The sequence below is a fragment of the Poeciliopsis prolifica genome, unplaced genomic scaffold (assembly GCF_027474105.1).
Source record: "Poeciliopsis prolifica strain line A6 unplaced genomic scaffold, Auburn_PproV2 SCAFFOLD006, whole genome shotgun sequence".
Lineage (NCBI taxonomy): Eukaryota > Metazoa > Chordata > Actinopteri > Cyprinodontiformes > Poeciliidae > Poeciliopsis > Poeciliopsis prolifica.
Window position 1 is genome coordinate 13,139,889 of NW_026562381.1, and position 20,225 is coordinate 13,160,113.

Below are 20,225 nucleotides of genomic sequence, written 5' to 3' on the forward strand. Positions count from 1 at the left end.
TTATGAATGCAGGGCTAGCTTCTGTAACTTCTGCTGATGCAACTTGTCCCTCCTCCTGTTTTGCTTTTTCAGAGTAAATCCGCATATTTCCTTCGATGAAGGAAAAATGCCGAGAAATGAAGTGATCAACTCGAATGGGTAAGTTCTCATGTTTGAAGAGGCCATGTTTTACATTTTTGAATTATGCTTCAACATTGGCTGAGCTTGCTGTGAGGCAGGTACTTTTGAAGAGGGGAACCATGATTACTGTTCACAGTGGTAAGTAACTTGCAAGTCTTATAATGTGTGGCATAATCTCAGGGAGGAAATTGATGTTATCCCTATCCCCATTAGATGCAGAGTGTGTCCTGCTCTCCTCACAAATGTTTGACACCCAGTCTCGTAGGTCAGTCTGGAAATCCATCAACTCTGATGCCTTTGCTGACCTCCATACAGCTGGCTCCATCCTATCCTCACACAACTCCTTTGAAATTTGTGCACAAAGGGTTCCTGACATGCATCTTTTGGGCTGGCCAGTGTGCAGGGAGATGTCAGCACCTTCGATGGAACACTGGAGCATTCTGTTGTCTGTTGGCTCTCTGTCGCATGTCATTGTAACATGGCCTTGACACTCTTTACAGAAGTCTTTGATATCAATGTACTTATTAGTGACAGTTGGATAAACTTTGCTCTTTGGAATACAAAAGTACATGTGTGTTTGAATTTTTTCCACACCAGATCATTGATATGAGTCCAAGTGCCAGGTTTTAAAATTGTGTAGTTCCTTTTGCCAGATGTTGAAAACTTGTTGTATTCAACTGTTTCAGGTATAAATTTAACCCATTCTTCAAATGGGTTAAATCTGAAAGTTGTCCAGAAGAAGTGGTGCCAGTCAAACTCTGTGTCCACAGGGCTTTCAGTATCACTTTCTTGAGGATTTATTTCCAATCTTGCCCAGATGTTGTGTCTGTTCATTTTTACAATAGTGTGTAGGCCTTTTGCAGACATTTTATTTTCCAACTGCTGACTTAGCTCTGTCCAGACAGCGGCAGCTGAAGTGGCTATATTACTGTTTTTGAGGATAGCCTCTTTTGACTTGCAGAGAACTGCAAAAACAGACTCTGTCTATGGCATGGCTGCCCATGCATACATTTTATGTCAGAAATTGTATTAAATGAAACTTGTGGGATTTAAAATATATTTACTAAATATTAAGTACATTACTTGGATGAACTTTGTTGAACCAATGAAGCTGCCATGCACTTCCAGTTTTACGAGGCATAAAAATTCATTTGCTCAAGCAACTAGCATGTTAGCTATAGATTTTTAAAAAATCTTTTTTAAATGCATAATCAGCAGACATCAACAATGTCAATATAATTGTTCAGATCACGTCTGAAACCAAAGCACAGCTGAACAGTCATACAACTTATACACATTACATAATGGTCATGGCTGCATGTCCTCTATTGACAGGATTCAATTATTGTGTAGAGAGCTATAGCTACTGGTGAAAAAAATTACTATCTAAAAAAATTTCTTAAAATGAGACATTTGTTCTTTTCTAAATTTTTATTGACGTTCAAAACAAAGGAAGGTACATTGTACAACAGTTGAAAATCTGCAGAACTTAACTTACATAATGACAAAATTTATCACTGCTTGCTTTGTGGTTATGTCCAGCGAAGGCCACAGTCATCAATTGAGGTGTAGTCAGTTGTCTAAAACAAAATTATGTAATATCTCACAAGGGACAGCGGCAAAACCTAGCACTTTGTTTTGGAGCAATATGGGGGGCTGGTGACGTCATCAGCCAAAATTATAACTGGTAATATCTCAACAACGAAAGCTGCACAAACAAAAATTTTAACGGCACAAACCTGCACTAACCGAGCACTAACAAACCAGCCCACTTTGGTCTGTTTTGGTGCGTAATGGGGGGATGGTTACGTAATCGGCCAAAATTATAACTTTTAATATCTCAACAATAAAAGCCGCACAAACGAAAATTTTTACGGCACAAACCTGCACTAACCGAGCACTAAAAAAGTAGCCCACTTTGGTTTGTTTTGGAGCTGTATGGGGGGATGGTGAACTCTGATGACCTAAAAAATAACTTTTAATATCTCAACAATGAAAGCTGCACAAACGACAATTTTAACGGCACAAACCTGCACTAACCGAGCACTAAAAAAGTAGCCCACTTTGGTTTGTTTTGGAGCTGTATGGGGGGATGGTGACGTCATCGGCCAAAATTATAACTTTTAATATCTCAACAATGAAAGCTGCACAAACGACAATTTTAACGGCACAAACCTGCACTAACCGAGCACTAAAAAAGTAGCCCACTTTGGTTTGTTTTGGAGCTATATGGGGGGATGGTTACGTAATCGGCCAAAATTATAACTTTTAATATCTCAACAACGAAAGCTGCACAAACGACAATTTTAACGGCACAAACCTGCACTAACGGAGCACCAACGAACCAGCCCACTTTGGTTTGTTTTGGAGCTATATGGGGGGATGGTGAACTCTGATGACCTAAAAAAATAATTTTTAATATCTCGGAAACCAAAGCTGCACAAACGAAAATTTTAACGGCACAAACCTGCACTAACGGAGCACTAACCAATCTGACTATCTGCTGGATTTTATGACGTAGGTGGGGTGTCAGCTTCACGTAGGTGCTCACTCCGGTTACGCCGCTACAGCCGGGAACGCGCTCCTAAGCGCGCTCCCGCAGTGTGTATATAGTCGTTTCGTCATCGGTCCATTCAATTTCTCCCAGACGCTGAACTGTTCACTGCTCTGACAATGGTAGGTGTTTTTTTTTTTTTTTTTTTTTTTTTTTTTTTTACTGCTCTATGTTGATTTTGTTCTCGTTTTAAACAACGTCGCGGCTCCCGTTCCCCATAATAGATATGTTTTGAAAGTACACGGTGTTTTCTTCTTTTAATAGGTCAGATTTGTGTTTACTTTTCTGGTGTTTTTGTTGGTTTAGCATCGGCTAACCGGCTGGCTGCCGCAGCAGCCACAGTTAGCAACCCAGAGGGTAAGCTAATGCTGCCCTGCTGGTTTAGCCGGTTATGCTTTCCCGATCAGTCACATGCGTTGTGATTTTTTTCCCCTTCAGTGAATAACCCCAGCAGGATACTTTCCTTCTGTCGTAACGGGGAAGATAAAGTACCAATTGCCCTGAAACTGGCGCCATTTCGGCTTTCTTGGTGCGTTTCGCAGGGAAAGGTGTGAGGTAACGGTCGCGGCGTTGCCATGACACTGCGCCGATGTTTTCACTGCATCGTGTTTCTGTTGTTTCACCTCCAGACTCGCCTCGCTGGCAGGTGCAGCGGCGCCTCATCTAGTTATAATCGTGGCGTTAGCATTCCTAGCTACTGGTATGACTGGCGCTAGCTGAGATTTATCCTTCTTTGTCTCTTCGCCGCCTCTGCACGCTCAGTTTCTGTCACCTCAGCGCTGCAGACGAAGCCAAACTGAGCCAATTTGTTTCTAAATAAAACATACGGAGTATTCCTTAACAATGCTGAATAAATAAGTGATATTTGACAGTGTGTATGTGGGTAGTTTTGCCTTATATAGCAAGCTAGCGCTCACATGTGCTGCGTTCATGGCCCCACCCTGAATTTGGTGCAAAGACCATTTTGTCTCCCACTGCTTTATAACGCCACTCTCATTTTTCCATGCTCTTTTGCTCGCTGTGGGCATATTTGTTTGCTCTTTTCTTCTGAAATGACGTCCAAAATAATCTAGGTTATGTAACATTAGAGTTAGCAGAGGCTAACGCAGACTGCCGCATCTTGTTTTGTTGCTGCGCATCCTGCCAGTAACATGAAGGCCCGCTACATCATTTTACCTAAATAGAGACGGCGATGTGTAATTCCTGCTGTATTAACGCGATCTAAAGTATGGAATTGAGATTTTACCTTATGGAGGTGGGAAGAGTATACAGAAATTTTACTCAAGTTAGGGTAGAAATACTTTGTAATAAATACTCCCAAACGTACTCCCCCTGCCCAAAATGTAACTAAATGTATCAAGTAACAAAAGTGTAAAAAACATGACTTATTTTTTTATTTTCTAGAAGATTTAGATCAGTTCTTATAATGATCAATTCACCACTCTAAATGTAAACAAAAGATTGACTCATTTCTGTCACCCACCAGTTAATTTACCACATCAGGCTTTGGGTGTAAATGTTTCATCATCTTTGGTTTCCAGTTTCCATCTGAGAACCCACAGCATTACACAAGTCTGTATATTACAGGGCCAATTACTGAATCTGTACAAAAAACAAGGAAAGATTGGTTTCTTGTGGAATAAAAACAAGTTAGAAAGATTGGTTTGGTCTTAGCTGCAACTAGGCTGGTTTTAACGACTATTGCGTCCCGCCAATTGGTCTGTAAATTCCTCAACCACACCTGATCCTATATTTTTGTTTCATTGTCCTTACAAAAGTAAATTGAAACCAATTAAAAATGAAATTGGCAGGTCAGACCTCTAAGCAAACTCAACCTGTAGGAAATTATGTTCAGTTTTTACCATTTCTCAGATTTAAAGGTTTTGTTTTTATTATATGAAGGGAAAACGTTCTAAATGTCAAAATTGTCACAATGTCTTTTGGCAGATCAGATGCCAGTCTGTCCTCTGATTGTAATAATATTGCAATTAACTTTGAAAATATAAACTACAACACACTTCTTCTTTTCAGTCAAAATGGGAAAAATAAAATAAAAAAACAGGAAATCTGTATCCGTCTGGAAGAGCTTGACCTGCGAATCTAAGCAATGTGTGTTATTTAGTTTCAATTCAGTTTTAATGCTTGAAAATCACTTTATACTTCTGAGTTTTTGTTGCAGATGCTTATAAACGCTGACTCATTTGAACTTGTTTCTCCTCTGAGTCTGGTATGAGCAGAAATGATGAAAATGCTCTGTGTTAAAGGTGTGAAGGCCTTGCTTTAACTCCAGCAGGTAATGAAGGCTTTGCACACTGGGAATGTGGATCCTGAACTTTGAATTGTGTAATAAATGGTTAAGATTAGATAAGCAGAGAGCAAAGTGAAGCTCTTTTGAACAAAGAAAAACTTCATGTTCACTTTTTAAAATGGGTATTTTTTTTAAACCTAGCAAAGCAGATAAATAAAAAGAGATTTAAACTAAATAAAATGCAAATTTTTGCATGTGGAAAATGTCAGTTTTATATTTAAGCTGTCTGATAGGAAGGTGGGATTCTTATGGATTCTTAACCCTTTAATGAAAAGTTCAGGAAATGGGGGAACATCTGCACCTGGATGATGTAATAAATATTAAGGAAGTGTTTACCTCTTAAGGTGTCTGCTGGTTAATGATTCCCACTACGAGCTTTTAACCCCTGAGCACACAGATGCATGCTGCAGTCAGCTCCGCTCCGCTCCTGTCTTTCCTGGCCTACTTCCTCCTCTTTGTGTTTTTTCCACTGTTATGTTTGTCGTATCGGTTTGAGACGGCGGTTTCTCCACATGAAGTGGCTAAGGAGAGTCAGGAGACTTGACTGAGTGTCTTTATGGGCCGTTTGGGACTGATTTGGATTCGGTTTTTATAAACAGAGGCTTTATTGTTTGGGTGTTTAATTCCCGACTGCAGCCTCTCACACATGGCCATCTTTGCCGCAGGAATGCATGACACAAAGACACTTATGTAATGTTTTATACCTACCGGCTGACTGGGAGTCACAAACTTATTCAGATTTAGACATTAAATATTTTTATTTATTATTAATTATATTGATTAAGTTGCTTGTTTTTGTTTGTTTTAGGTTGCTTCTACCACACTATGTTTGTTTATGTCAGAGTTTGGTAGCAACTAGTTACATTTACTCTATTACATTTATTAGTTACTCTTTAAAAAGTTACTTTTATGAGTAATTTTATTATGAAGTATTTCTACTTTTACTTGAGTAAGACTTCCGTATTCTCTACCCACTGAATGAAAAACTAAACATGTTTTCATCAGACACAGACCTGCAGTTTTTGTGAAACTTTCATAAGTTTTTCTTTTTTATTATTATTGAAAGATTTGGGAAAATTAATTTTGCCTGATTTTATTATTTTTATGTTACTTATGAATTATGTCATTTGATTGTCATTTTCATCCTTAAAATACAAACATTTTGCTTCATCCGATGACGTAAATTTTAAATATTAAATGATTGATAATTCGATCAGTTATTCTGTCCTTTTTTTACTTGGGTGATTCTTTGGTACTTTTGCTTGAGTACATGTTGCGTCTCTCCTCTGGAGTATTGTTTGGGTTTGGGTCTATCTTGGCGCTAGCTCTACTAACTGCTGTCGGCCGTTCGTGGCCACACCTTTTTCTGCTCCCGTCTGTCTTATCAGTCGCCGCCGTTGGGAGGATTCGTGTCGCGCGTGACGGTCACATGTCGCCCTCTCAGGTTCCTCGGCTCCGTCGCCTCTGCTCAGTCACAGCTGGCAAACGTAAACCTGCAGCAAACGCTTTAATCAGCACAACTTGGTTTCTATTTTCAAAAAGTTATAGAGCGTCTGTGTATAAATTAAGAGGATGTTTCTTCAAACTCACCAGGTTTCAGGTTTTCTTCAACAAAATATAAAATTTAGCATTTTTAAGGAGTTAAACATAATATTTCCTGTTTAAAACAAAATAAATGCTTCAGGTTCCTTGATTGCAATAGTTTTATCTCCAACAGTAACATCATTTAATCATATTTTTGAATTTACTGATATTATTTCATGCTTTTGCAAAACATTGTTGTAGAAAATGTTTTTACAATTTTTTGTATTTATTATACTTTACATTTAAAATTTATTGAGACAAAGATACATCAAAATTCTTGTGACGTTCTTCACTGTAAATAATAAGCAATAGAGTAAATGGGTAATTTAAAAAACACATTTTCCATATTTTATAATCAGAAGACAATAACAAATTTGTTGGACAACAAATTGTCCCGGAAGTTATTACAATAAGTGATAATATTGTTTTTTCCAAGTATTCGTGTAATTAAAATAATAATAATAATGCAGGAATACATTCTCAAATATGAATAAACTTTAAATTAAAATGACTATTTATTTATTTTAAATGTCCAAAATAAATAAAAAAACAGAAATGACAAATAAAATGAATTATGAATTCTCTGTAAACAAAATTATCCTTCAAAAAAAGCCCCAGACTGAAGACGTTTGTCATTATTTTTGGAATAAAGAGAGGAATCTTTCTGATCTATCATTTGATCAGTTAATTGATTGGGTCGGGCCCGGCTCCGGTTAAGGTGTTTTCTGTTGACGCAGGCCTCCGGTGTGAAAGTCACGGATGAAGTGATCGCCATCTTCAACGACATGAAGGTCCGCAAGGCTCAGGCGAATGAGGACGAGAAGAGGAAGAGGAAGAAGGCCATCCTCTTCTGCCTCAGCAAGGACCTGAAGAACATCGTTCTGGACGAGGGCAAAGAAATCCTGCTGGGTGACATCGGCAACACCGTCAAGGACCCGTACCAGGACTTTGTGAAGATGCTGCCGCCTGACGACTGCCGCTACGCCCTGTACGACGCCACCTACGAGACCAAAGAGACGAAGAAGGAGGACTTGGTCTTCATCTTCTGGTGAGGATCGTTGTTGCTGAACTATTCTCAGAGAATCGTGGCGATGGATTTAAACCTTTCCTCCTCTTCCTCAGGGCACCGGACAGCGCTCCGCTGAAGAGTAAGATGATCTACGCCAGCTCTAAAGACGCCATCAAGAGGAAATTTGAAGGTGAGCAGCCGCGCGCGACGGGAACTTTATTCGGACGGTTTCCAGGATTTTCTGGATTTTCTTCCTTTAAACATGTTTGGTTGGTTTGGGATTTTGAATTCATGATGATCCAACATTTGCTCTACTTCAGTCCATCTGGGTAACGGCATCAAGCCAGCTGAAGGTTTAAAAACCGTCAAAATGTTTCTGTCTGAAGTTTAAAGTTCTTGTTTTTAGATGCCAGAGACAGAGCGGGGTTTTCTAGAGATGTGGGGCAAAATCATTTGTAGCTGTGATGATGAGGATGATGAGGATGATTCAATCTAGAGGTGCAGGGAAAAAAAGTCGACACTATCAAGAATTGCAATTCTTAGTTCTGGGAATTATGAATAGATTCATTTACTCCTTTTACTAATTTAAAATGGCTGAAATTTGTCCTGTAGGATTGACTGGTCATTTTGTTTTTAAATATCTTGAGAATCAATAACTGTATTTTTTAATCACAGAGATATTAGTCAGAATAATCAGGTGAAAACCTGGCCTCTCATTAAATATTCCCAGTTTTTGACGGGTCAGTCTATTTTTTATTTTTCTCCAGGCATCAAGCATGAGTGGCAGGTGAACGGTTTGGAGGACCTGAAGGAGCGACGCACGCTGGCGGAGAAGCTGGGCGGCTCGTCGGTAGTCACCCTGGAAGGATCTCCTATATAAACAAGCCTCTCCTCCTCCTCCTCCCGCGGCTTCGGTCGAAGCCTCTCAGACACATCTGTTGGGTTTAGCTGTTCATTCCAGTCGGGTTGGAGAAAACGGGGCAAAAGGAGAACCAGCGTCATTTGTGGGACTCCTGGGGAGGGCGACCTGGGGTGGGTTTGGGGTCAAGTGACAAAGAAAAACACAAAAAAACACAAACAGGCAGACTGTTCCAGTTCATGCAACATAAGGATTATGAACAAAACACACCTAAAGATACTAATGATGAAGGATGGTGATGAAGACGATGACATTTAAATGCACTTATTCACGTTTCTGGACAGGGTTTTGTTCTTTCCACTTGAAATATTTCAGCGAAAGGGACAGTTCTTAAAATCATGAAAACTATTCCAACTACATTTTATTTTATTTTTTTGCCAAACTTCTAGTTAGGTTTTGTGTGTAGTTGACACTAGGCGTAGTATGAACTAATTCACTCTTGTTTGCACAAGACGGATGAAAACCTCTGGGGGAAACACGGTTAAATATGTTTTTGTCATTCTGTTTGGTTTTTGGGTTGTTTTTGGTTTTGTTGTTTTTATGCAATCCCTAAAACTTGAGTGATTCCGTTTTATTTCCTGTTGTGTCGGAGAACTCGGCATTCGATGTAGTGAACATAACATTCCTTGTACTTGTTAAAAAAGGTTTCCTCGTTTTAAAAAGCTTTGTGGTGTTGTTGAAGGTTTGACGCGGAGCGACGTGTAAATGAAGGACAAGCAAACTGAAGCGAAGGGTGGATGTTTTGTATCGTCTCCTTATCTCTAATAAAAGCACTAAACTACTGACTTCTTCTGCTTTTTGGTTCTTTTAAACTGGATATCAGTTACTTAATTTTTTAAAATATATTTTCTATTTGTGCTGCATAAACTGACAAAAGATATTTTAAGTGTTTTGGAAAAATCCATCCATTATTTATTAATCTAGCAATCAGTTTGGTTATCGGCCAGTCATTTTATAATTTGTTTTCAATACCATCTGTATTGTTTCTCTGTCCATCCAGTTCATAAATTGGTTTGTCCTCCCATTTATCCGTCGTCTTAAACTACACGCGCATTTTTAATACAGAAGGGAAAACGACATTTTTCAGTTTGAAAAATGTAAAATTTAGTTTGAGATTAATCCCAGAAATTATAGAAAAAGAAAATATCTGAGTTTCAAAAGTTTTGAAACTGAGGTATTCTTGTTTCTTCTAGAAAATAATATTTTTCTATATCTGTAACTGCAACTAATTATTTTAGTATTTGAAATATTGATTTATTCTGATTAGTTGGATTGAATTCTCTATAATTTTTTTACTGAACTAAAGTCATATAATAGAAAAACATTTAAAAAATACAAATTACATTTTTTAAATAAAGTAGAATACATTAACAGATGCAAATAAACATTTTTTATTGCCTAAAACTCAGTAATGTTGCATTCTTTTAGAGAACACCTGATCATAAAAGATGCATTTGAATGTCAAAAATATTCTAACATCAACATGGAAAAATACAATTCAAGGCTAATCTGTGTATATGTTTGGATTAATCAATGAAATTATAGAAAAGGTAGTTCTTAAATCATTCTATTGTATAATTTCATCTGGGTAAAGCTAAAGTTATGCCACTTGAGGAGTTTTGGGTAGAACATATTTACAAAAGTTATTTTTTGAATCTTTAATGTAAATGTTTTATTGTTTTTTTTTTTTGCCATTTTGCCTTAATTACTGTTCTGACTACATTCTTGGTCTTTCTTTTCTTTTTGTACTCCAGTTAATGATTGATTACAATAATTAGCTGACAATTATTTTAATAATCAATTCACTATTAATCGTTTCAGTCCTATTTATTCACTTTACCTACTGAGGTCAATATATTTTCTGCTGTTTTCACATTCGTCCTTCCATCTCTGAATATTAATATTTCTGTTTGTACATACATACAAGAAGAGTATCGGTGGTAAAAAGTGTGTTAATTCTTTAAAGAGCAGCAATTTTAATCGATTAATCTGCAACATCAATTAGGCTCATTCACAGTTGAGAGTTGCAGTACTTATTGTGGCCACATGGGGGCAGTCGAACTCCTCTTTACACCAAAAGGACTTCACACAAACAATTAAAACTCTGTTTATTAAAATATCTCAAGCATTCGTGAAAAAATAAAATTAACATTCTGTCCTAACATTCAGTCAACTATGAGAAGTCTAAAGTGTCCGCCAAAATGATAGGAAGCAGTTTTATTGTTTATTTGCTCTTCAGATGCGTGCAGGAGGAGCTGTGTTATAAATGGAGAAATGCCAAAACCACCAAAGCGGGATGCAGATGAAAGTCGAAGGGAGATTATAATTTATCCTCGGTAGATTACAGTGATCGACAGCGGGACGGCTGCTGCGCCAGGAGAAAGTGTTTTTTTCTTCTTGGGGAGGTTCAGCTATTATTGTGGAAACATTGACATAAATCTGACCGCAGGCAAAAATCAGAGCTGTGATCTCACTGGCAGATTTATTTAACGGGCGCAGAGGTTACCAATTAAACACAGGAGAGGGAACATGGAGCCAAATGTAGATTTTTTTTCCCTGATGCAAAGAAAGACCTACATGGAAATATTTCTGTTGCACTCAGATTTTTATAAGGTGCGTTTGTAAAGTTACATTGTCAAACCTTAACAGCAATAATCTGGGTTATTTGATCTAAGAGGGGAAAAAAAGGGTTAATGTTTTCACCATGATAATCATTCATTAATAAATGTCAGTTTCAAACTAAATATTAGCACACTGAATATTTAGCTTACTGCTAGCTAAATACAAACTAAGTATTTAGCCAGCACATTTACAAACGTATTTGCCAATTTCCCTCTGAGATTTGTAAAGTATCTTCGTTCATTCATTCAAATACTTGGTTTGAAACTTGGTATTTAGTTACAGCACAAAATAGTTTGCAGTAAATTAAGCATTTAGTTAGCAAGCTATTTAGTTTGAAGTCAAATCTTTAGTTGGCAAGCTACATATTTAGTTAACTAAATATTTATCTCCAAGCTATATGCTTAGCTTGAAGCTGAGTGTTTAGCTTAACTACATATTTAGTTAGCAAGCCAAGTATTTAGTTTTAAGTCAATTATAAATATTTTTAGCTAGAAAGTTAAATATTTAGCTTCAAAGTATTTAGTTAGCAAGACAAATAATTAATTTTAAGTCTTACATGAGGAAGCTAAGTGTTTTAAAGTATTTAGCTCACAAATTAAATATGTGAAGCTAAATATGTAGCTTGCTAGCTACTGATATTCGAAGTATATAACTTCGAATAATCGAATAGTTTTATAACAGGGTAAATAAAACAAATGTATTGCTGTCAAGTTTTTCTGTAACTTTGCTGACTTCGCCCCAGGGATGGTTTGTGCAGCAGCTAAACTAAAAGTGACCCTGTATTGTCTCAGTCCTGCCTGCAGTCCAGTCGGTTCCCATGAACCCAGTAGCAGATCTGGGCGAACTTCAGCGGCGTAATGCGGACAGCCACGTTGTAATCCCGGTTCTCTCCGTCGATCTCCAGCCACTGGTGTCCAGAGAAAATCCCGATCACCTTCCTCTCCCAGCGCTCCAGCGCGTCGTCCCACACCCGGCCGTAGACCCCGGAGCCGCTGGCCCCGGGCCGCGCGTCGCAGTGCTGGTAGATCAGGTCGCTGGACTCCTCCTCCACCGGACAGAACCGGTACACCAGCTCCCCCGGACGGTCGCTGTCGAACCCGGAGAAGTGAATGCGGTTCCCTGCCAGGTCGTCCGAAGAGGGCGCAACAGAGAGCCGCATGAAGGGGCGCCGGTGGGGCCACCGCAGCTCCAAAAGGGCGTAGTCAAAGTCCATGCTGACCTCATGCGGGCCCTGGATCCAGCCCTTCGGCACCCGGGTGCGCTTCACCCGAACCCAGCGGACCAGCGGCTTCTTGTTGGGAATCAACCCGGCTTTGGTGCCATTTACGGACGGAGGAATCAGGAAGCCCACCCTCAACTTCCGGGCTCCATGAACGTAATCCTTCCCGTCATGCACGCAGTGGGCCGCGGTGAGCACGTGCTGCTGGGACACCAGGACGCCCGTGCATCCGGTGGAGATGCGCACCGCCGTGGAGAAGGGATAATCCATCAGGAAGTCGTCACCCTGGATGTTAAAACGCCCGTCCGCCCCGTAGATCTGCCGCTTCATCCTGCGCTTCAATCGTCTCCTCCACGCGGGCGCGTGAGTCGGATGAAGAGCAGCATCATCATCCTCCACCTCCACCGTGGTCAGGGTGCGGAAGCCGTCCGCGTACAGCGTCTCGAAGGCCAGTTTGTCCGTCATTTGCTCCTCCTCGGCTCGGTGGAAGCAGCTGGAGTTGCAGCGGGTGGTGAAGTCCAGCTGGGCCTCGGCGCTGAAGCGCGAGCGGGTCAGAGGTGTCGGTGCGTGGGGGACCAGGGTGGGCACGAGCACGGGTTGGTGGTGGGGAGGCTGGAGGAGAGAGAGGGTGAAGGGGAGGAGGTGATGGAGGAGCAGGTGAGTTGAGATGGTGATCTGAGGCGTCATGGTGGAAAACACTGGAAAGATTCACAAAATGATCATTTAAAGGGGCAGTGTTGTATTTTCTGAACACATATTGACATTTTATAGCATAGTCAAGTTAATGTTGCCTTCAGTTGTATATACATATAATTTAACACCTTCAAACTGGACTCTTTAAGAAACTCCTTCTCTTTCCGACACTCAACCTTTAGTACATGTCATCACAACGTTTCTCCATAAACCCTTCAAGAACAAGTCAGGGTTTCCCCCGGTAAACTTACTAAGCCTGGAGGTTGAGGCGTGAGGGCAGTCACTTATTCTGGGCTTTTGGATTAAGAAATGTTTAAAGTTGACAGGAAATTTGAAAATATCACTTGATAATTATTTTATTAGAAGATTAATACATGAATACTGACTATAAAGTCTTTAAAATGAAAACATAAAAAAAAAAAAAAGTTAAATAAATATGCAATGCTAAGCCTGGTGGGGGCCCAAGTAAAGCCTGGTAACCCGCCAGACTTATAATACACTGGGGGAAACCCTGCAAGTAACTTATATAATAAGCTCAGCAGATGCACAGTTCCACCAGGTGTTTGCTAATTGCTGCTGCCACTAGTCTGCAGGAGCTGAGTTGGGCAACTTTGGGAAGGGGAGCCCTTTGAGAGCCCTACTTGGTAAAAGCAAGCGTTTAGGCACTCCCAAATGGTCTCTATTATCAAAAGATTTCTCAAACATGTACAAAAGAATAAAGGCAACAATCCAGGTATTTTTGATGAGGGAATAACATAAACCTCAACAAAGTTTATTTGACATAATACTGCTCCTTTTAGCCTTATTAACAGAGAGTTGAGTGGAAAGAAAAAAATATAAAAAAACCAATTTAGAAGTTTGAGGGAAATTTACAAGGTGTGCATCTGTCCTGGTAAAAGTGATCACCTTGATCTTTTCCATGTTTTATGAGTTAAAACCACAAATTTGTAAATAATTTTATGTGATTGTGATGCTTTTTGTTTTCTGACCACTTTACTTTGGTTATAATTAAAATAATACTGTAATTATTCTAAGAATTGCACAATCAGGCTCTGATGCATCTTAAAAACTGATGTTTTTTATTGTAACATGACAAAATCTGAATCATTTAAAGCGATTTTTTTCTACACAATTAAGGGCTGGATAATAAATCAATAACAATACATTCTGTGATAGATGATCAATATCCAGAGATAATACATCTCATAGTTTAGTCAATATTCAATACATAGTTTCCACAAGTCTGAACCAGAAGTTATATGGAGCACTGAGCCGCCATCTTTGTAGCCAAGTGCAGCTTCAACACCAGCAAAAATAAAGAACATTTAAAAGAAGTTGTAATATATTTTTATTGGTTAGAAGTTGGATACGAATGAGGCAAGAGCTAGTGGCTTGTTTGTTGTTGTCAGAGCAACTCCTATGACAACAATAAGCAAGCCAGATTCTCTGCATCGTGCGGGTCGGTCCCAACAGCAGAGAAAATGTGTTTCTGTCACACATTGGTCAAGAGTGTCAATATACTTTCTTTTTGTTGATCTCGAAGCCATGCTTCATCTCGGCTCTGTGCTGCATTTGCCTACCAAGATGGCGGTTGAGACTTTTGAGATATGTACTGACTGAACTTCAACCCAGAACTGCACAGAATTCTGGGAGATGTAGGGAGAGAAATGACTTTAGCCACCTTTTCACAGGCAGCTTAGCAAAATTGGTGGCATCAACTCACTCTTTGGTTACCTAGCAACCCACTCACTCTTTGGTTACCTAGCAACCCACTCACTCTTTGGTTACCTAGCAACAACCTGCTGAGTAGCAGCAGTTTCAGGTTTCACCACTGTGCCTCATATTGGCTTGAAAGTAAAAGAAGATCATGTTTTTTAATATTTCAGATATTTGAAACAGAAAAACAATAATCAATAATTATTGATTTTGACTCAGCCATGTTGTCCAGCCCTAATTGCTAAACTTCTGCAAGTAGTTGCAGCTCAGTGTTGCAATCCGGGCCTGAAGTTGGAGTGCGGAGACAACAATAACCCTTTTGTTCCCTCACTATAGATTACCAGGATAATAATAGGATTTCACCCGATGGAAGCAAACAAGCGTTTTAATGTCTGTTTGGCTCAACAAGCAATGAACAAATTCCAGAGAAAGGCCTGTAATAAAAAGCCGGCCAGGTAAAAAGGTTGCCATTCATTAACAGCGAGGCTTTCAGAGCAGATTAACAGAGAAAGGAGACACTGGATCCCCGCTGTGGATCCCTGGGCTCGCATGGCAGGACTATAGCAGGTGTGCAGAAAAGTGAAAAGCAGCAAGTCGAGGCAGGGCGGCAACACAGATCATTACTCCTGAAACAAGACAGGGTGGGGCACGTCCACACACCTACGAGCTGCCACACACAAGCAGACAAGAAGAAAAAAGAAATGCAGATTTTCTTTTTTCTTTCAGGTATGAAGCTGATTTCTTTCGCTTTTGAACTGGCAGAAAAGTTGTCTTCCTTAGATTTTTACATTTACATGCTGATTCTATTCAAATGTTTTGATAAAACATGGAGCAAAAAAAATAGAGAAAAACATTGGTTGGGGTTAAATTTGTGTCATAAAGATGAAAATGTGAAATTCATCTGAAGCTCAGTTTGGCTATGAATGCAAAATAAACAACAGCAATTAGTTGTATTCTTCACGTATGAGTTTTTTTAATTTTGAAAGAAGCAACCAGGTTCTGACTTGCAGCAGAAAACTTGAAGCTGATTCTGTTTGTAAGAAAATTGTTTTATTTTGATGCCTACCTGCTGATCAGAGGCTGTGGATCGGTTCACATCCCGGTCAGGTTTTCCTCTCCATCAGGTTCATTTCTCCAGGGTTCCCTCATTATATCCGCAGGTAAGTTTGTCCTCTTCCTCTCTTGTATTCCTACTCTCTCCTTTTCTTTATTCTGAGCGCAAATGCAGCGCCAGGTGCGCAGTGAATGTGCGGAGCTGCTCTGCAGTCTGTGCGGTTCAGTGACTAATGCGCGTCTGCAGGATCCGCTCTGAACACAGGCGGGTTTACCCTGACCCAGACCCTCCTCATGGTCCTAGCGCCCCTCTTTCACGTTCGACCCGTCAGTGTCCACCTGGAAAAGAAAATATTCAAATATTTAATCCAAGCTCATATTTATTGCGATAACTTGACAGAACTGATATTAATTAAATAAATGGGACCCCAGGATTTGACCTTGGGGTTCTCCAAATGTGACTTTTGATTTTTCTATTGTTGAAACAAATGTCATACATTTGCTCCTGATATCCAAGTATTTTTATATTTATTTTCTGTTACAACCAACTCAAGTGAATTTTATTGGGATTTATGGCGTAAAATAAAATAAGTGGTTTATTTTGTTGTTGTTTTTTAGCAAATATTCTCACATAAGTTCAGTTTAGTCTGAATCATTTATTTTCCTTAATAAATCATTTTAAAAATAGGTTACGTCAAGGACTTTTAACCTCAATGTTTATTAAAAATCCCCAAAATATTCCAGGCAGATTAAGATTTTACATAATTTATATTCAACCAAGAAACTCACAAAATACCAAAAACTAACTTAAAGTCAATTTAAAAGAATTACAAAAAATGTTTTGTACTTTTTAAAAGAAAAACTTAATGTGAAGACCAGTTCACTTTTATCAATAATCTTTGGCTAAATATTTGTTGGCATCTCACCAATCAAACCAGATTCTTCTTGTGTTTTAATGGTTTTACTTCCTAATCTTTTTCTTCTCCCACAGATTTATTGTCTGGACTCTGACTCCATCCAGGCAGATTAAACTTGCTGTAAAACAAAAATATTAATTAAAATCTAAATAGAGAACATTATTACAGTTTTTGAAATCACTATTTGTGTTTCCTCTAAAGCTTCAAGCACTGATTTGACATGTTTACTTGTGGAAATGTGCCTTTACTTGTACATAGGAAGCGTTGATGCAGAGAGAGTTTCACATTCGCATGACTCAGTAACAGATTATATATATTTGTGATAACAGGTCTTTGGCATTTGCTTTGATAGCCAACAGCTACACCCAAGCAAGAAAAATCTTGTTTCTGGCACGACGGCGCTTCAATTATGGCTTCTGCCTGCAGCTTTGATAGATTCACGTTAAAGACCGACTGCAGCAGCTCAGAGTGATCTGAACTGCAGCCTGCAGGCAGAGGAGTGCTGCGGCACGTCTGTTGCAGCTCTCACCCCGTCCTTTGACCTTTAGTCACCTGAGGTTTGGTTGGTCCGTTCCTCTGCAGAGTCACAAGTAAGAGAAGAATTACTCTAAAAAAAGATTCAGCTTTGATTTGGTTTTCTATTGTTTTGTTTCTTATATTGCAGAGTTTTGTAAACATATTCTGTCCTAATTTAAAGAAAAAAAAAACCCACAGAAACATGTAAAGATCAGCAGTTCAATGAAACTTCACCAGTCGCAGCAACACGAGCCCTGGACTTGGTGTTGCAGAAAATATTGAACATTTATTAAAGAAAGAAAGTATTTATACTCAAGTACAGAGTGAATGTATAATTATAATATTTGATTTAATTTGTGAAAAAGGTGTGATCAGATAGAAATGTAAACATTTGGCCCATTCTGGTATTTTTACAAATGAAAGAAAAAGCTAATTAAGGCAGAGAGGAAGCAAAAAAAAAAATCAAACACGTTTTTTTTAACTATAAAGAAATGTTAAAAAGTTGAACTTTCAAGTCAAAATTTTTCACAACACAAAGCTACAAAAAAATTACACAAAGAAAATTATGTATGTTAGTGTAAACGTATAAAGATGGATGGACAGATGGACGGTTGGATGGACCCAGGGATGGATGGATGGACGGACATCCATCCATCTGTCCATCCAGTTGAACCACTGAATGGATGCAAAGATTGACGAGATGTTTGCAGTTCGTCATCGTGTAGAAAGCTCATATATCCCATCTGTCTCCTGTCGAGCAGTTCCTTGTCAAACTCATGTTTCAAGGTTCATTCTTGGTTCACTTTTCATAAGAGCCACCTGTGGAACATAAAAAAAAGGGTCTTACACCCATTAAATAAACATCTGTTGGTAATATTTCTTTCATTTCCGAAGCGATTTGTTCTGCTTGTCAGTCTTAATTTGAATGTTCAGGCTTTACCTGCTCAGTTTTGTCAGGGGTCACTGGCGAGAGAGCAGAAGCGAGCTCCCAGTGTGCATTGGTGGTGTGGAAGTGTAAACAAAAGATTTGAGAGGAAGCTGATCTCAAATCACATGGTGGTGGAATGTGATACGGTGTAATTATAACACCATTAAGGCAATGAATAGAGAAGAAAACAAGCTTTTCTTACCAGTTTAGCTCCTAAAAGTCTAAAGGAGGATGTTACTTTAATATACTTATTCTCAAAGTAATATTGAAATCTGTAGTGAGATGTCATTTTAGTTCACGGTCACGATGAAGGCAAGGATGTTATGTATCCAAAGCTAATGGTTAAGCTAACGGTTTAGCTGTTAGCTTAACCATTAGGTTACATTGTTCTCAGAGCCGGGTTGATTCAAGAATAAATTTCCACCATTTAAACAGTTAAAAAATAAAAATGTACCCACCTTCACTTTCCTTTGTTTAAACCAGTGTCCATTGCGCTAACTGTTAGCTTACATCTTGAATTCATAGCCAATTTAGCATTGGCTATGAATTCAATCTAAATGTTGAATTCATAGCCAATGCTAAATTTACAGTTTGATACTAAATTTACAGTAAACCAGTTCACAAGTTTGAGATCTTCTACTTCTCCAACAATTCTTTTTCTCACACGGGCCAGTTGCTCTTTGGGGCCCCCTGGTGGTGAGGACAGCCTGAGCAGAGCCGCTTAACTTGCACATGCCTTGGCCAGGCTTGGGTTTTGATGGAGTCCATGCTTTCAAGTCACTTAGACGAAATTATATTGCATTTTCTTTTCTTCACAATTGCAGATTTATTTTTATTTTAATTGTGAGTCACAGAAAACTCACCAAAGCCATTCAGCATTTTGGACCTTAGATGAACAATGAAGAGTTACACTTATGAAGATGAAGAAAACAGACTCATTTGGGCGCTTATGTCAGAGCAGATTCCCACTTGATCCCAAAATGCACTTATTTTGCACATCTGAGGCTGTAAATCTGCCTCGCTGTCGTGCCTCTGGTACCAAAAATGATAGAAAATCAACCCAACTGAGAACATATTGGCTCCAGATGAAAGGAAATTCCTGGACCAAGAGATGATCTTATGACACGGATACACTTCTCCTCCGGTTCGATGGCATATTTTCCCCCAGTGCTCTGCAGATCAAAAATGCCACGTTATAAACTATTTGATGTGACTCCTGGTAGAACCGGGGTTCTGTTCGCCATCTTTCACTCCATCAGGTTGACAAATGTTAGAAAGTTTATGACAGAACCAAAACACATTCAGAAATAGCCGAGGACAGACTGAACTTCCACAGGAATGTGAGTAAATGCTACTGCAAAGGTGTTTTGTTTGCTGAATTCTCTGATTGTTCGAGACATGTGGAAAATAATTTGCCGGGAGAGGAAAATGTTAGCGCTACCATGACTCCTGTGTCTTTCCCACAGCAATGCATCCTGATGCGATCCATGTGTCGGGTTTGCTGCTCATCCAGGGGAGTGAGAGCACTGCCATTAATAAAGAGAGGGATCAAAACACCATTCAAGAGCAGATCGATTCAGCAGTTTAGTCACAGTTTGGTCACAATCGCTTATTTTCCACCATAATGGAGCCTCATGTTACAAAATGGCTGAAAGATCAGCCACATTTTAACCTGCAGAGGTTTTTCAAAAGAGGTCACCAATTTGACATATTGGTGGATAAAAAAAAGTGTTTGTGATTCTGTACAATGTCTATACTCTGTATTTTTATTTCAATTAGTAATTGCACAAAAATGTATCAGAAGACTAAGAAACTAAAGAGAAACAATAATATGATTGTTCAGGGCCAGAGAGCAGAAAACAAGAGTTATGAATTCGAAGGCTTTCGCAGAATGGAGACAAACCATTTACTTTAAAAAAATGACAATAGTAATAATGTTCAAAGACACTGGTAATAAACTTAACACTATTTCCTACCAACAACCACACTATTTGAAAGATAAACCCTAAGCTGGTTAAGCCTTTTTCCAAAAGTTAAATATAAAAAATGCTGGTTCTATGATTAAAC

At 39.0% G+C, this 20,225-nt stretch overlaps 2 protein-coding genes across 2 annotated transcripts; one reads left to right on the forward strand and one right to left on the reverse strand.

The window, feature by feature from the left end:
* The first annotated feature begins 2,665 nt into the window (after positions 1-2,665).
* LOC129360710 (cofilin-2-like) lies at positions 2,666-9,279 on the forward strand. Its single transcript, XM_055031086.1, has 4 exons — positions 2,666-2,796; positions 7,304-7,614; positions 7,689-7,765; positions 8,343-9,279. Exons 1-4 carry the CDS (start codon positions 2,794-2,796, stop codon positions 8,453-8,455), a joined length of 504 nt encoding a protein of 167 aa, XP_054887061.1. The 5' UTR covers positions 2,666-2,793; the 3' UTR covers positions 8,456-9,279.
* A 1,306-nt stretch (positions 9,280-10,585) lies between these two features.
* On the reverse strand, positions 10,586-16,024 carry LOC129360828 (serine protease 23-like). Its single transcript, XM_055031271.1, has 2 exons — positions 15,811-16,024; positions 10,586-13,033 (listed from the first exon to the last, which is right to left on the reverse strand). The coding sequence occupies exon 2, from the start codon at positions 13,020-13,022 to the stop codon at positions 11,904-11,906; it is 1,119 nt and encodes a 372-aa protein (XP_054887246.1). The 5' UTR covers positions 13,023-13,033; positions 15,811-16,024; the 3' UTR covers positions 10,586-11,903.
* Positions 16,025-20,225: the final 4,201 nt, after the last annotated feature.